The following is a 16,354-nucleotide window of genomic DNA, read 5'->3' on the forward strand; positions in this document are numbered from 1 at the left end:
TGAAGAGAAAGTCTGGTAGAAGCTTTCCATGCCTAATCCAGTGCCCATTTCCATGTCATTAATTTCATCAGTCTTTTCTTCCCCATGTTAAAAGATTGACTTTATTTTTGCATTACCTGATTGCATAGTAACGGAACCATTTGGCCCATCTGGTCTGCTTTTTCCTGCTATAAAAACATCAAACCTTGATTAGTCTTTGGTCTTGTCTTGAATTTAGGATAGCCTAAAGCTCATGCTATGAATGCTCACTGTATTAACCCCTATCATTTCCACTGCAAGGTGATTCCACTTATCTACCACCCTCTCAATGATGTAAAACTCCCTTACATTATATTTAAGTCTCTGACCCTCTTGAGTCCTTATTTTTGTTTGTGAATAGACATAATCATTTAAACGTGCCTGCGCAGAATTAACCCTGCTTTTAGTTTCCAGGACTTCAGTAAGAGTTTTTTTCAAATGCTTTGTGTCTTATTAGCAAGTAGCAACCAAAGATAAACTACGCAGCTTTGACCGAAATTGATTGAATCAATCAATTCTTTAATCCACTCAAAATGTGTGGGTAGATAGGGGCCATTTATCCAATTTAATTGTAAGACACCAAATTTTTACTTGGTCCATCTTCTTGAAGTGAAGGTATATATATATATGTATATATATATATATATATATATAATTTTATTTTTATTATATATATATATATATATATATATATATATATAGATATACCCTTTAAATATTTGAACACTATGAATTACTCTTTCCTCTATATGCAGTTTCCACCAAAGCACTGGCGATTCCTAATCACACACCACCACTTAATTTCAATGCAGGTTCTATATGGCTGAGCTTTATTATTAGTTGGTTCCATTTTCTGGTGCTTGACTCACACCATGGGGTAGGCGATTATGAAATAATTGATCCTCGGAATTATGATGTCCATGTACTTCAGGAAGATGGCATGAAGTGCCCCATCTTCTTCAGCCGTGTCATATCTTTGTGTGTAAACTCTGACCTGTAACATAAACATACAGAAAACGGAATAGAATGTAACGCAATGTAAATGGATTTACATCTAAAGCAAAATGTATATAAATATATTAACCCAAGAGAAAGTGTTTCATTGAAGTTGACACATTTTATTGTGCCAACAGAGAAAAAAGATATTGGAGTTAAGTGAGCTTTCGGGACCTCAATGTAACTTTATATATTTTTATAATTGCCCCTATAAGAGGTCTCCAAGTCAACTAAATACTTAATGTATAGAAATACACCAATGTCTGATTTCCATAATTGCACTAAACAGAATTACCACCCTTTATGGATACTTATTTTGCGGATGGAATACCACAACATTGCATGTGGCAGGGGTTTTTTGTACAAATATTAATACTTGAGATACGTTACTCTAGTTGGCTTTTCCGGTTGCCTTTTTTATTCACAAATCTATTTTTTTGTGTTTTTTGGCTGTTGCATTCAGAAAAAAAATAATTGCCACTAAACAGTTTATACATTTTACACATTTTACTTTTTTTGTTTAACAGTTTTTGCTCCTATCTTTGTGAATACCTCTCATTGATCATTATGGTTACACCATGTGACGGTCGTCACATACTCCCTATTGTTTCCACTTTATTTATGTTATAAATGTTGCCTGGTGGGTATATAATATGGTGGGCTCTTATAATATAAGAACTGCAGTGAAGGTCTCTGCTGATTTGGTTTTACAGTTCCCTGTCCTGATCAGGGGAGATCATAAGATCTCTTCAAATGGTTTATAATCTTCATTGCCTGAAAATCAGGACTGTCCCTCGAAAACCAGGACACTTAGGATGTATGCAAATGGAATGTATTGTCTCTTATCTTTGTTAAAGTCTATACTCATTCTGTAGTAGCTATTACTTATTTGTATATGTGTGCTTCAACAGTATCTGTTTATACTTAATTAAAAATGAAGGTCAATAATTTATAAAAAGTCCCGGTAAAAAAAAAAATCTTAACTAATATTCACACAAGTTCCTTCGCTAAAACCAATAAGGTGTAAGGGAAGGAACTTTTGTAAATATTAGTTAAGATTTTTTTTTTAACAGAGAGAACCCCTTTGAGGATTTGATGTTTTTTAGAAATTATATTCCTTAATTAATTTTTGAACTAAAATAAATAAAAAATTCAGAGTAGATGTCATGTGACTGTGATGCTTTCCTGTTAAACTCTAATTAATACGCCCAAATAAATATTTCTCTGTGACTATATTTAGCACTTAAACCACTATCCCCCCCCCATATTTACTGCCAACCTAATCATGATTTATCGGCATCTCACCTTGAATGTCGTCAGACAGCATTTGCCTTCCATTTGCTTCTGCAAAATGATTTCCACAAAGCTGACATCTAGAAAGGCCCATACTTTAAGATAATGAAGCTTCTTACATTCAAGAACCAGTTCAATCAGCACCTCGTCCAGAGATTCATGGCTGTCATTATACTCCAGAGTCAGCATCTTAAGAACAGAAAATAAAGTACATTTCTTAATATTATGAGTGTGATTTTATGATTTGAGATTTGGGGGATTCCCACATTGAATATCTTATTGTGGAAATGTAGAACATTTTATTACTAAAATAACATTTTTCACCCCTTAGAAGTGGAGAACCAAAGTAGTAACATGAGACAAGTTTAACGCATCCAAATCATGCACTGTTAAAAACATGGATGATTGGCAGCTGTGGGGAACCATCTCATCATAAGACCATAGCAAAGAATTGCACCCAGTACAAATTGAATAACTGTTGAAGTCTAGCAGAATTCTACCCTCAATGACCAAACCATGTAGCAGATCCATAGCTTCTCCAGAGCCATCGTAACCAGTGGACCACTTATCTGTTCTGGACATGGAATACAACGAACGGCATAGAGCAGTGTGTATATACACCAGCCTACCTGTATAGTTTACTACATACATTTGTTATTCTGAAATGTATGGTCCATATTACATTCTCTACCTTTGACCATTGGACCTCCTCTTTGTGAGTGATTTTTCTCTTTACATGTCTTCAAATATTTTCAAGATAAGTTAGAACTAATCTATATCTGACTAGCATACAATAGTACGGTGAATAAAATAACTAAACCATACCTGTAAAGTGTTTCTGTAATTTGGAAGAAGGTCAGTAAGTGTAGGCTTCACAAACCAGTCTGGGTCATGGAAGTAACAGCTTGTTAGGCTAATGCTTCCCATAGGGATCTCTGGAAGGAGTATAGCAGACAGGCGGCTGAATAACAACACTCTTTCAAAAAAAAAGTTGACCTTCAGATCTTTGGCTTCTTTGGCGAGTTTCTTCCAGGAAATACCCTTCACTACATGCATATGTGGGTCATAAATATGGCACTTAATGTTGAGCGATGTCAAAGAATGGCTACAGTTCTCATGTAGCATGTCTAGCAACTTATCTGAAACACAGTTGTAATTGAGACTGAGAGTTTTTAGATTTTGGAAGGCAGACATGGTTTGTTGGAAGAAATCACTGTTGTAAGCAGATATATGGTGGCTGAATAGATCTTCAATGCTGAGCACAGATGCATAGGCCACATTTCTCGTGGAACTCAAAGATTTAAGAATGCTGCAACCATGTTCCAAAGTCACTCTGGCTCCTCTTACATTGAAGCTTTCCAAGTGTCTCCCTGCTTTTCTCAGAAAATGACTAAGGCTGTGGACAAATGCATTCTTAACTTTGGATTTCCAAACCATCCTTTCCAATTCTAGGTGTGGAATTGAGAGAGATTTAAGGCACTTGTTGGTTCTGGATAAACGTAACAATATTGTCTTCATTGCAATCTGGAACTTTCGGGTTAGGAAATAACTATAGGAGTTCAGAAATCTGATTTCCAGATGCTCCAAAAGTCTCCCAAATTTCTTGATGTACCATATTGCAGACTGGTATTCTGTGGTATGAGACAAAGATGATCTCCCTCTGAAAATGATTGTCCTGGACTTCCAAAGAACAGCAGAGTACATTATTTTATTCCATTTTTTACACACCAAAGCGGCATTAAATCTGTTACGTTCCCCGAGATACATAAACACCTTCTCTAGACACACATCAGGTAAACTGACCCAACAGCTTTCGGAATCCTGATCCATTGGCCTGCACAGCTGTGTTACCTATGCATAAAAATGTGGTTTACTTTAAACACAACCAAATAAAAGGTCCATGGTCAATATATTGGGTCGATTCTGGAGAGTTCCCAGGTACGACATGGGTGGAAAAATTTCATTTTGTTTTATCCCAGTAAATAGGGAGAAGTGAAAGAAAGGTGGGGGGATGGGAATGAAAGATGGAGTAATGACGGGAAAAGGAAAAAGACTTGGTAGTGATTTATACTCTTACCTTTGCAGCTCTTCACATCCAGTGACCTTCTCATCTGTTGATTTAAGTGTAAGAGGATGACTCCACAGTCAAGGTAGCTGCTTTTGTGATGTCACCAGATTCTTACAATGTCAGTTTTACGATCCCCTGTTTCACTTGAACCAGTACTGAACCTACACTGAATAGTTAGTTAGGAGACACCAAGCTTGCCACTTGCAATCCAGTTGATTTTTGATGTGCTGGCATTTGTAGGAAACTTCCCATTATATTTTTATTATTAAAATCGCTTAATAAAACAGGGATATCTAAAAGTTGAATTTAGTACCTCTGAATGAAAGTTGCAGACACTATATACACAATTTAAAAACTTAAGCTTGACACAAGTATAAAGCTAATAATGCATCAAATGCAAACGTGACATCTACATGGTTATCGGTATCACAGTGGTAAGCTCTGTGGGACATCCAGGAGACATTCAAGAGAACTTTGTCAATGGATACCTAACAGTTGTGCCATGGGCCAGGGGCGTAGATGTGCGTCACAGGTACTTACCCTAGCCGCTCAGCTGTTTTACTGGGTTTATGCGTTTTCTTTTGTGAACCTGCATGATGTGATATCAAGCTTTGTACTTTTCCCTACCCAAAACTCAATAAAAAAATTTGATCAGTGTATTTCTCGTCATGCTGCATTAGTTCCAGAAAATACATAATCTGTAGAACGGAGTGATACTTTTTTAGTGGTTGGGCATAAAACAATAATAATACAGACATTAATATGTAGTTGTGTCCCCCAAACGCCCCCCCCCCCCCCGTGAAAATTTTTGCCCATTCATCCAGTAGAGCATTTGTGAGATCCGGCACTGATGTTGAATGAGAAGGCTTGGCTCTCAATCTCCATTCCAGTTCATCCCAAAGGTGTTCGATGGGGTTGAGGTCAGGGCTCTGTACGGCCGGTCAAGTTCTTCCATACCAAACTCATCCAACCATGTTTTTATGGACCTTGCTTTGTGTACTGGGGCACAGTCATGCTGGAATAGAAAAGGTTCTTCCTCAAACTGTTCCAACAAAGTTGTCAGCATAGCATGGTCCAAAATGTCTTGGTACATCCCCTTCCGCATACCAAGACAATTTGGACAATGCTATGGTTCTAACTTATCCGGAATATCTACTCATTTTAACAACCTAACAGTATGACAGATCGCACTGTTTTTAGGGCACACCAGCTGTTTGAGACTCTTGCCCTTGGTTACTATTTGCTCCCATTAGTGCCCTCTGTACCCTTCTGTTTAAAGGGTATTTTAAAAGCAACTCTGCTTTCGCTTTAAACATTATTAAATCGAAAAAGAAAAAATCATTCTCTCTCTCACCAGCCAAATAGTTTTATTTAATATAACAGTTTAACAATATATAATTTAATGATAAATCAATGTGTTATAATTGCAAACATTATGTCAATTCGTGAAGATGTAATGTTGTTGTGGCATATATATGCTACAGGACGACGGTAGAGGTTCACCGTTATCCCGCCGCGCGTTCTTATTGGCTGTAACATTGTCGACGGATGTGACGCTGCCTGCTCACGGCTCCCGCAAAAGAGAGTTAAAACCAGAACGGGTTCCAGTGTATATTTAAAAGAGAGGAACAGGCGGGCTTTTTTTGCCCGTTGCCAGGATACACGGGATGTGACGCATCTTGCGTGCGCGGGGCAGGCTGGGTATTTAAGGCCTTGCCGGGCGCGCTGCCGGTCATGTGTCCGTCGGAAGGGCACAGGGGAGGGTTTGGTTGCTGGCTTTTGCTGTTGTTCTGGGACCCTTCTCGGCGGAAGCTGCAGCCGGTGGCCAAGCTTCTGGCTGTGTCGTTCTTGCTGTGTGTGTTTGCGTACTGTTTCCCGCTGCTCAGCGCGTGCGGACTGTGTCTGGTTGGGTGTTGGGTATATAAGAGCTCTGGGAGGCAGATATGGAGGCTAGCTAAGTGGAGGCAGCTCTTAGGCATAACTGAAGTTCCCGCTAAACGATTAAGGCACATTCAGCCCAGGAGGCAGAGAGAGACCGCCGCATTTAAGTGGAGCCCGGCAGACCTCCTCCTACTCATGGGGAGTTATATGGGAAAGCAAGAGCCCCCGCCAAGGGCGCTGGGCAGAGGGGGCAAGGAGATCAAGGCGATGCTGACCAGGCCTAATCCAGATGTGGTTACCCCAGCCAGACGCCTCTCCTTCAGGTAAATGGCAGCACGTTTAAAAGCTGATGCTCCTAATCGTCCTGTATTGTGTAACCACCCTAACTGGCAGCTGCATGGTGCCGAGACCCTGTGATCTCATGTACTCTTTAAAATGTTTCAATTGAATGTATACCAAAAACCATACAACTCGTGGTTAATGCCATGATTCTCATGGTTCTGTGTATGGTCAGGCTTATAGGCGATGCATGTTGCGTTTCCATATGTGATGCCACCGATTTCCTATGCATGCCGAGGTACATCGAGTACACGACACATGTCTGCGTAGTGATGAATGAGATATTGGCGCACGATAACGTTTCATTTTGAAAATGTCTAACTCACGCTTATAGGGACAGCTTAGCCTCGGACAGCTTAGCCTCAGACAGCCCTTCTAAAGGACAATATGTACTCCAAAAGTTTGGCATCTCTTCTCTCAAACTCCCCGCTTCTCAAGGGAAGAAAAAGGTCGATGCTCTGTGACCCAGGGGCTGGATGCAGACCCCCCAGATCAGGTAAGTGGCACTCAAGATTCTGTAAGCTTTGCTATGATATGGTTCTGGTACACTGAGCCAGATTATGATATACGTTTAATAAATCAGACCGTTATAGCAAAGATTATATCATTTGAGTGCCACTTAACTGTAGCTTTTATAAAGAAAAAACAAATCTCATACATGGGGGTGCTTCTGTAGAATCCCCCACCTGTTTTCAATGTGTACCACACACTTAAAAAATGATTCTGCTTGTCCCCAGTCTGAGAGGACCCCCCCCCCCAAATCAGCTTAAGCAGGCTAGCGGTGAATGTGTGAATTAGATCAAATGCATATTCTCATGTATCACTGTTTGAATTTGCGAGGAAAAGGGACAAAAGCCATCAGTGTGCTTAAATGCGTATGATGGCCAATTTTCTTGTTTTAACAGTACTGATGGTAAATGCTAGCAGTCTGTTTTCTATTTATAACTTAATATTTGCATATTGAATGTTAAATGTTAGTGGTAGTATGTAAAAATGACTAATGGGCTGTAATGCCGGAATCATTTCTGATTGTAGCGATTACCAATGGATGTGTAGGTATAATTCCGTCTGTATTCTAGGGAGACACCTGTTGTGACTAACCGTGCCTATATGAGCCCACGGCGGCGTTACCCTATTCACCAGCCGCAGTACAATATGGCAGGGTCGCTACCCATGGTATGCTTGGATGGCTATCAGCGGAAGACCCTGTTGTCCCCAAGAAATCATGGCTTTCGCAGCCCTGTCACAGTAAAAATAGCCCGTCCGGATGCCAGCACTGCCCACTCTCCTGTGTAAGTAATGTCCTGTTTGCAGTCATTGCTTGCTGTAGCTGAATTATGTGGAAAACATAATATGGAACCCGTCTTTTTTTTTTTTTTCTCAGCCTCAATTTACTTTCTCCGAGCCCAGCGTCACCTTCTACTCAGTGTCCTCCAGATCCCTGTGCGAAGGAGACCGTGTTGAATGCCATAAGAGAAAGCAAGAAGAGGCTAAACAAAGATGACGACAACACTGTGTTTGGCGGCATAGTGAACAAGAGGAGGTTAGAATTTAACTGTGGAGCAATTACAGTTCGTGTGTGTGCGTTCGCATGCTGGCATTACCACTGATTGCCATCAAAACATCTTACACCAGACAGGCTTTCCTATAATCCGTTGTATGCAGAAGTTAAAGTGAAATGAGAAACTTTTTTTTCCTTTATGTAGTAAAGTCTAATAAGTATGTGTTGAAATTGGTTAGTTTCTATTCTAGCACTACAGTGCTGTAATCGAGACCTAAAACAGTCCAATGTGACTTTATAGCGGTTCAGGTTGCAGACTCCCAGAGTTCTGAACTCACTGTCACTACTGAGTGAATCACTGTTTAGAACAACTCGATAGTGAATCCTGAGTTTGTCTGCATAAAGCATCTCATGTTACCCGTACAGATTTGGGTAAGTGTCCCACCTGCTTTAAGACCCTGTCAAATCAGACCTAGTTTATATTTTAGTTGCTCTCTGTATAGCGATAAGTGAGCACATCAGATCTGTTTGTATCAGACTATTGAAATCTAGTTAATTATTGCTTAATGTAGCGGTCAAGTGAGGCTTTAATGGCTTTAAATACGTGTTTTGACTGATGTGGTAGATGGGACATTCATTGGCGCAAAGACTGGGTTCAGTGAATATCTTTAAAAGGCTTTACTGAAATTGAGTTTTGCATCTTTCTTCTACAGGAGACACGGCAGCAGAGGGAGCGGTGCTGGTTTTGAGCTGCTAGTGACCAATGGACTCCAATCGTATCCACTTTCAAAGTAATGCTTCTACTTGGTGCTTTAAACCTCTGCTAGTTAAAGTTTTGTATAGACACAAAAAATATTGTGAATACCTTGTGCAGGTTCTAAGGGTTTGTCCCTGGCTAATATGATGAAACTGAATCTTGGCAGGCCAGACAGTATGAAGAGAGGGCAAAACATGCAGGCTGTGGATGAGACCACCAGTAAACGTTCCCGCACATCCTCCAACAGTTCTTTGAGCAACACCACTATGAGCGGCGTTCCAATGTCTGCCCATAACGCTATTACCAGTTCCTACAGCTCCACCAAAGACCTTCTGCAGGTACCTTATCAAGTGCAGCTTTTACAGTTATTGTTGGTGATGGCTTTGGCGAGGTTTTTTTATTCTCAAATGTTGAATAATTTCAAGAATTGACACGGTGATTTATTTGGATGCAATTTAATAGAACGTTTAATATGAATTACTTGTTCCTAATGTTCTGCATGAAAGGGATAGCTTAGTTTCTGACACCCCTACCATAGAAGAATTCATATTTAAGTACTTGGAGTGCTTTAATATGTCAAAACAGGAAAAACTTCATAGTTGTCTGGATTCAAATATTCACATCTGATTTTTCTGTGGCAGGACTGGCCTTTGGTTTATGTTGGATATAATAATTTGCTTATTGGCTTTTAGCAAATCCTTAGAACCTATCTTTGTATTTCTGTTTCAGAAAAGAAAAAGATCAATGCTGAATAACTCTATAGTTTCAAGCACAGCTTCTTCCAGATGCCAGACGCCAGAGTGGCCTGTTAAGAAAGCAAAGTATGTAAATGGCTTCCACTGGAGTGTATTTTATTCTGGTCTTTGTAGTTGATTCTCTGACACAAAGCTGCTGTTCATTGAGTCACCCTCTTGAAGACTTGATGGTTTTAGTGATAGCGATATTGCCAGAGTTCTATGCTAAACAAACATTTGGTCTGTCAAACCATTTTAACCCGTTAACATGACAGCCAGAACTATTGTCCTGTTGCACACAACTAAAGGATTCAACCCTGCACAAGACAAACCCACACAATTATAGGAATTAACTGGTGATGTTGGCTTAAGAATTATAGCAGAAGAGAAGTTAACCCAATATTCTGTTTGCTGGGTGTATGGCTTCAGTTACATATGGGTGATATATATTGTGCTAGATTTTGTTGTCTAATGATTCAATAGTTGCAGGCTTTCAAACTTGTCTTATCTTTCAGGGGGGACATGCATGAAGATACAAGTCAGTCCACTCCTGTGAAGTCTGATAGTGGCAATAACTCATCTGGACAAGGTAAAGCAGTGTTTTATGGTCAAGTTAGTTGTGCTTTTACCTGATCTATGGACCACAGACCAATGCTGTACCGTATAGCCACAGTATGACAAATATGCAATAAACAGAATACAAAAAATATCCCCAAAGTCTTGCGTAAGCCAGCATTATGTACAGGCGAATGGTTTAATGTAATTATAAGATACTTAAAACCTAGGCGTTGTCCTTTTTCTAAAAAAAGCTACACATAAGGTATTGCATTATAACATCATTTCTAATCTTAATGTTAGATTTAAATGGAGTTTGTTGTAAATTTAGATGTGGAAATGCTAATAAGCTGTGTGATATTACACTGAAAGTATATTCATGCCCCTCCTGATTGTGTTTAGGTGTTTTAGCCACATCTATTTTTAGCAGGTGTATAAACTAAAGCCCCATAGGTCTGCCATCTCCATAGACAAATATTGACAGGGTAAAGAGATCAGTCACTAAGCACGGCACGGTCATAGGTTGCCACACAAGTCAGTATGCAGAATTTCTGTCCTTGTCCAAGTGCCATTATTGAGATGTGGAAGCATCTAGGAGGAATCCACAAAGCAGTAGACCACACTTAGAGTGTGCACAAAAATCACCTGTCCCCTGTAGTGTAGCTCACTACAGTGAGTTACTGCTTCTGGAAGAAATGGCCCAAGAACTGTCAGGAACTTCATGAACTGGGTTCCCGTGGCTGAGCATCTTCATACAAACTGAAGATCATCATGCGCGATGCTGCACATTGGATAGAGGGATGTAAAGTGCACCGCCACTGGAGTAGTGGAAATGTAATCTTTTCGGTGATGAATCGCACTTCACTATCTGGGTTGGCCGATGCCAGGAGATCTGGCATGATGGTCAAATAGTGTAAATATAATAATAGGGAAAAGAAAAAATGTCGGTGCGCTAAGCTAGTCTCAGGCTCAAATACAAATGTATAATATAAGGCCTACCAAACAGTGTGAGCATGCTGCAAATACAGTGTGTTGGCTGTACAATGTATACAAAAAACAAAATACTGTCTGCGCTTCTCACCCTAATAAAGTTGGCAACAAATATATAAACATAATATAAATGAGAGGTTTTGGTTATATGAATTGGCCAAAGCATAATTAAGCTCACCCGCCACGTCAAGGCACACTCTCAATAGGGTGAGATCCTACTCTCACCTCCTACATAGTGGGCACACAAAGCAGTTTATACTGCTACCAAAACCAGATTATGCTTTGGCCAATTCATATAACCAAAACCTCTCATTTATATTATGTTTATATATTTGTTGCCAACTTTATTAGGGTGAGAAGCGCAGACAGTATTTTGTTTTTTTTTAAATATAATAATAAAAATATTCTAATCTTCTCTCAGTTTCTGACACGCCCATCTCCAAATGGTCCTCTGCTATAAATTCAACTTCCGAGAGTGGTGGTGTGACCGGCGGCAGGAAATGCAAACTGTTACCTGTCAGTTCAGGGCGAGGTGATCAGTATCAGTTGGTAAGATTTATATATAATTACTGCTGTAGGGGGCTGCCTTCTGCAGAAAAGTCAATCAAGTGTTTGTAATCTGTCTTTAGCTGCCGCCGCCTCTTGTGAGATACAACATAAATTCAAAGGAGTTTGATTCCGAGCGACAGACCGTTATTCAGAAGTTGAACAAGGCAGTTGAAGACGAAACGGGTGAGCAAGCATGTTTTAAACTTTACATATAAAATGTGCTTACCTTTTATGTGAAGATCTGCCCATGATGTGTGTGTGTGTGTGTGTTTACAGATGTGCCTCCTAGCAGTACGATGCCGGCATCTACAGCTTCCTCTGTACCCTTCACACAACTGACTACACAGATCACTCCCGGATTGCAGAGTATCACTGCCAGCAGCAACTCTCTGCTACAGATGCCTAAGATGCAAAGCCAGAGTCCTCCAGGTAAGATATCTGACCATCCCCACACATGTATTGTACTTCCAGGTCTGCAGGCTGGTATTGACTTTTTTTTTTTCCTCCTTTTATAGCACCTGCAGCAACTGTTACTCTGGAACAGATTACCAACAAAGCAACTGCCGCTGTTCCAAATGTTACTCTAACTTTTGGTGTCAACGCAAGCTCTGCTGCATCTCAGTTTTCTTTATCTAACGCTACACCAAGTATTTCTGCTCCTCTAATGTCTACATCCTGTAGCACCACCTTTCCTCAGCCACTGGGGTTAACTCAACCCAAACCCCAATCTCCAAAAAGTGGTCTTCTCCTCCAAATGCTTACAAAGCCAGAGGAAAAGAGCTCCCAGCCTGCTTTTAAGCCTATCTTTGGTGCACCACCGACTGTTTCATCCTCTACTGTTCCGCCAGCCACTTCAAGTTCTGAAACTGCTCCGACCTTTAAACCAGTGTTTGGGGAGAGCCTTAACCAGCCTGCTGCTACTTCAGCAGCCATGTTTAAGCCCATATTTGGGGATTCAAGTAGCAAGCCACCCGCCTCGTCGTCTTTTACTTTACAGGCGGTATCCAGTAATGCTACCCCAAGCTTTCCCAATCTCAGCAGCACAGGCGCTGCCACAGGGCTTGCAACAGGTAACTCATCAAAATCAATAGCTGCCCTGCCTGTGTCAACAAGCAATACAGTTGTCTCCAATCCAGTGCCCTCATTCCCGTTTAGTGGACCATCTCACAGCCTTCCTACAACCACATCCAGCATGTCTTCAGTTTTTGGAGGCAGTATGGTCAATGCCCCCCAAACATCTGCTGCTCCGTTTGTGCAGACGCCTAATTTACAGGCCAGCACTGGCTTCACCATGTTTGGCAGTTCATCAAGCACATCAACCCAACCCAAGTCATCCAACATGTTTGGATCTGCCACCTCTGCTTTCACTGCCACATTTGGTTCAAAAACCAACTCTTTCCCTAGTAACAATGGCACTGCTGCCTTTAATAGTAGTACTGGTGGTGAATTACAGGCAAACAAATCTACAGCCAACCCCACCTTTGGAGGATCAGGTGTTCAATCTGCTTTTGGATCCAGCAGTAGTCAACCCACTTTTGGTAGTACCTCACAGCCAGCGTTTGGGACAACAAATACCACTTTGACTTTTGGAAATGCTACCCCTGCTTCTACAAAAGCTGCTGCATTCAGCAATATGAATAGTACACAAACAAGCAGTAGCACACCAAATACTAATGCGTTTGTGAGTAGTAATCCTACCCCATTTGGGTTTGGGAGCACAACGAACAGTGCAGGATCTTTTGGTGGTGGAGGTCAGAGCAGCACTACTGGTAACAATGGCTTCAACTTTGGTGCAGCATCAACAGCGCCTTCTGCATCAGTTTTTGGAAACACTGCTACAAACCAGAATAACATTGGCTCGCCGAACACCACCTTTGCGTTTGGGACCCCTGGTGTAACAGAGCAAAAGATGCCATTTGGTAAGTATTCTATTTCTGTGTTTGAACAAAGATTTCCTGTATGGTCCTTTAAAACATCCCAGTGCCTAAACCAAAGCTTGCTCCCCAAATAGTACTTACAATTAAAGTAACTCCCACTCCCATCCCAACTTGTATGCCCAGGGAGCTCATACTTCATATTTTGTACTTGGTATGAAAATAACTGAACTCGCACAAATGATATGCGGTATCTGCTTAATGTTGGCCTAGTGCACAAGACTCTGTCCATAGAGGGTGAAAAACCCTCTTAATCCACTGAGGACCCCTGGGACAAAGGATTGAATGTTGTAAAAAAAACAAATATATATATAAATATATATTATATATTTTATTCCTCCCTTCCCATAAAATCTTCCAGGAACATCTACTCCAGCATTTGGCCAGGCTGCTTCTACACCACTTGTACCTTTTGGGTCTCCGGCTCCAGGCTTTCAAAATGCTAATCCCTCATTCAGTAAGTTGACCTGGTTAATAAGTAATTTATTGTAGTCATATAATCAAGGTGGTGTATGAAAATAGTCAAACAATGGCATAATCTTCATTTCAATCTCTTCACTGAATCATGTCATTCTCTTTAAGGTCCAGCAACTCCCTCCTTCTCGATTGGTTCTGGATCAAAGCCTTCAGCAGTTCGTCAGCGACTTATGGCACGGCGTCAACATACACGCAAGAAGTAACAGTGTTGTGACGGTGCTCCTTATATTGTTTACGCCTCCCATTGTTCAGTCGATAGACATTCTCGCCATTCTGCAGCATCTTCATTGCAGCCAACGTGATCTGTTAGATTAGCGTGCAATGCTCCAAGCAGCACATTGAATGCTGAAGATGTATTGGATTTTAGACTGCGTTTGGGGGGTGTCTAGTTCCACATGGCAGCGTTGGCTTCAGAAAACCTGGAACCCTATATATTGCCAGACTTTTATCTGAGAATCCTCGTCTCTGAATGTTTTGTATTTGGCAATGTGCACTTTCAGATCAGAGAATGTGTTCATATGGCTAGGAGTCAAAGGGTCTCAAACAAGAACTTTAATGCATACAGCAGGTAAATTACTCATTAGGCATTTATTTAATGGAAGGCGAGTTGCTGTGACATGTTTGTCTCAACACTAGCTATGCCTTCTGAGAGGCACTTCGTCTCACCTGCAGCTCCTTGTTTGGACAAGCAGCCCATCAGTATTACGGCAGTTTAGCAGGAGGCTTTGTTTGCCAATGCTGGAGGAGGCCTCCCCATGTTTTGCAATGAGCCACTTGCTGAAGTCATGTGTTCTGCCTGCTTGAGGTACTTGTACTGGATAGACTGCCTTTTGCACAATGTTATTGTGCTTGTTTAACACACGTGTGCAACCTAATTAAAACTTAATGTCTTCAGAGCTCTAGGCATTGCCTGTCTGCAAAAGCATACGTTCCCAAATTCACTTTATGTTGGTATCCATAAAGTGGATTGTGTCTTGACATAGTGACTTGGGCACGAGGCGCTAGCAGTCCATTCTCTTCTAGAAGAAGCCACTGTGCAAACTTGTAATCTAAACTGATCTTAATTTATCAATAGGTGGTGGGGTGACCAATGAGCACCCAGAGGTCTAGAACTGCTACCTTTGCTAAAAGCAGATTCTTTAATGTGAGTAATGCAAACATGAAAGCAAAAGTATCGATGCAGGAAGGCCTGTCTTGACGTATAAAATGTATTTGTAAGCTACCTCTAATGAGAGACTGGTATGCATGGTAGAGTACATCAGGCTGTAGTAAGTAATAAATATTAATGTTTGTGTGGAAACCTGAGTGATGACCATTAGGCTAATGCTGTATATGTAGGCCAGCCTTTCACATTTTCATTGCAGTACAGACACAACTTAGAGTTCCTCTTCGTTAGTAAGTAGGGTGAGGACTTTTCTTGTGCCACAATGCTCTTAGATTACCAAATTCGAATATGGCTAAGAGGAGAGACTTGTTTTGATGGCCGTTGGTCCTATTTATTGTTTTCTTGCTCGTCTCAAACTATATTTTTTATGATTTTTGAAGAGCTCTAGATGGAGCTAAACTCATCTGTACGTCAACACGGCAGTCTGCAGCAACCAGATGGTTAGAATGGGTTTGTGTATGTTTGAGTGTGTAGTGGATAACAGTTGACTGGCTGAACTTGGTTTGGGATGTGTTTTCTAAACTTTTTATATATTGTCTTCTGTCTTTAAAATTTGATTTTAAATAAAAAAAAAAATTCAAGAAACTAAGTGTTGTGTTTTCGAACTACTTTTCACTTTGATTCAGAATAGAGAACAATTAACTTGCTACTGGGTAAGCTGTTCCTGACCAGGCAGGTGCCAAAGAAAGGCATGGTAACCCCTGAGGCTATGTGTGTGTTTGGGTGGGGGGCACTGATGCATTCCTGGGGATACTCCCTACCTGCCCAGTCCCCTCTTATGCCTAAGTAACCCTGTTCTCATGGGGGGGGAACCCCATCTGGCCAGAACTAGACGGTTATGGGGGGGCTCTACAAGCCAGGAACTGCTCTATGTGCCTGACTGCGATGATGCCCGCCAACAATTGGAACTGTGTCGCTACGGATGTGCATTGTCCTGCCATGTTGCTCTTTTGGGGTTACATTAAGCTTGTGGTGGTTGTGGAGAGGGAGCTCCTTTGGGAACCCTGGCTTTATTAGAAATCTTTAGGACTGGGTTTTACCCAGCCGTGGCTATGGAACCCTGATCTGGCTACTGCTCGTACTATTCCCGGAGAAGT

General features: G+C 41.0%; 2 protein-coding genes across 2 annotated transcripts; one reads left to right on the plus strand and one right to left on the minus strand.

Annotated features, from left to right (window-relative positions):
- Positions 1-883: 883 nt before the first annotated feature.
- On the minus strand, positions 884-4,137 carry FBXO39 (F-box protein 39). The gene is made up of 3 exons (XM_089490189.1): positions 3,133-4,137; positions 2,320-2,496; positions 884-1,012 (listed from the first exon to the last, which is right to left on the minus strand). Exons 1-3 carry the CDS (start codon positions 4,135-4,137, stop codon positions 884-886), a joined length of 1,311 nt encoding a protein of 436 aa, XP_089346315.1.
- Positions 4,138-6,451: 2,314 nt separating this feature from the next.
- Positions 6,452-14,295, plus strand: LOC149289701 (nuclear envelope pore membrane protein POM 121C-like). Its single transcript, XM_089490228.1, has 12 exons — positions 6,452-6,579; positions 7,675-7,887; positions 7,980-8,138; positions 8,810-8,887; positions 9,020-9,191; positions 9,583-9,674; positions 10,103-10,176; positions 11,554-11,681; positions 11,762-11,864; positions 11,958-12,110; positions 12,197-13,600; positions 14,198-14,295. Exons 1-12 carry the CDS (start codon positions 6,452-6,454, stop codon positions 14,293-14,295), a joined length of 2,802 nt encoding a protein of 933 aa, XP_089346354.1.
- Positions 14,296-16,354: the final 2,059 nt, after the last annotated feature.

This window comes from Sceloporus occidentalis, unplaced genomic scaffold (genome assembly GCF_023333645.1).
Source record: "Sceloporus occidentalis isolate IW3139 unplaced genomic scaffold, rSceOcc1.0.p SCAF_43, whole genome shotgun sequence".
In the NCBI taxonomy this organism is placed as follows: Eukaryota; Metazoa; Chordata; class Lepidosauria; order Squamata; family Phrynosomatidae; genus Sceloporus; species Sceloporus occidentalis.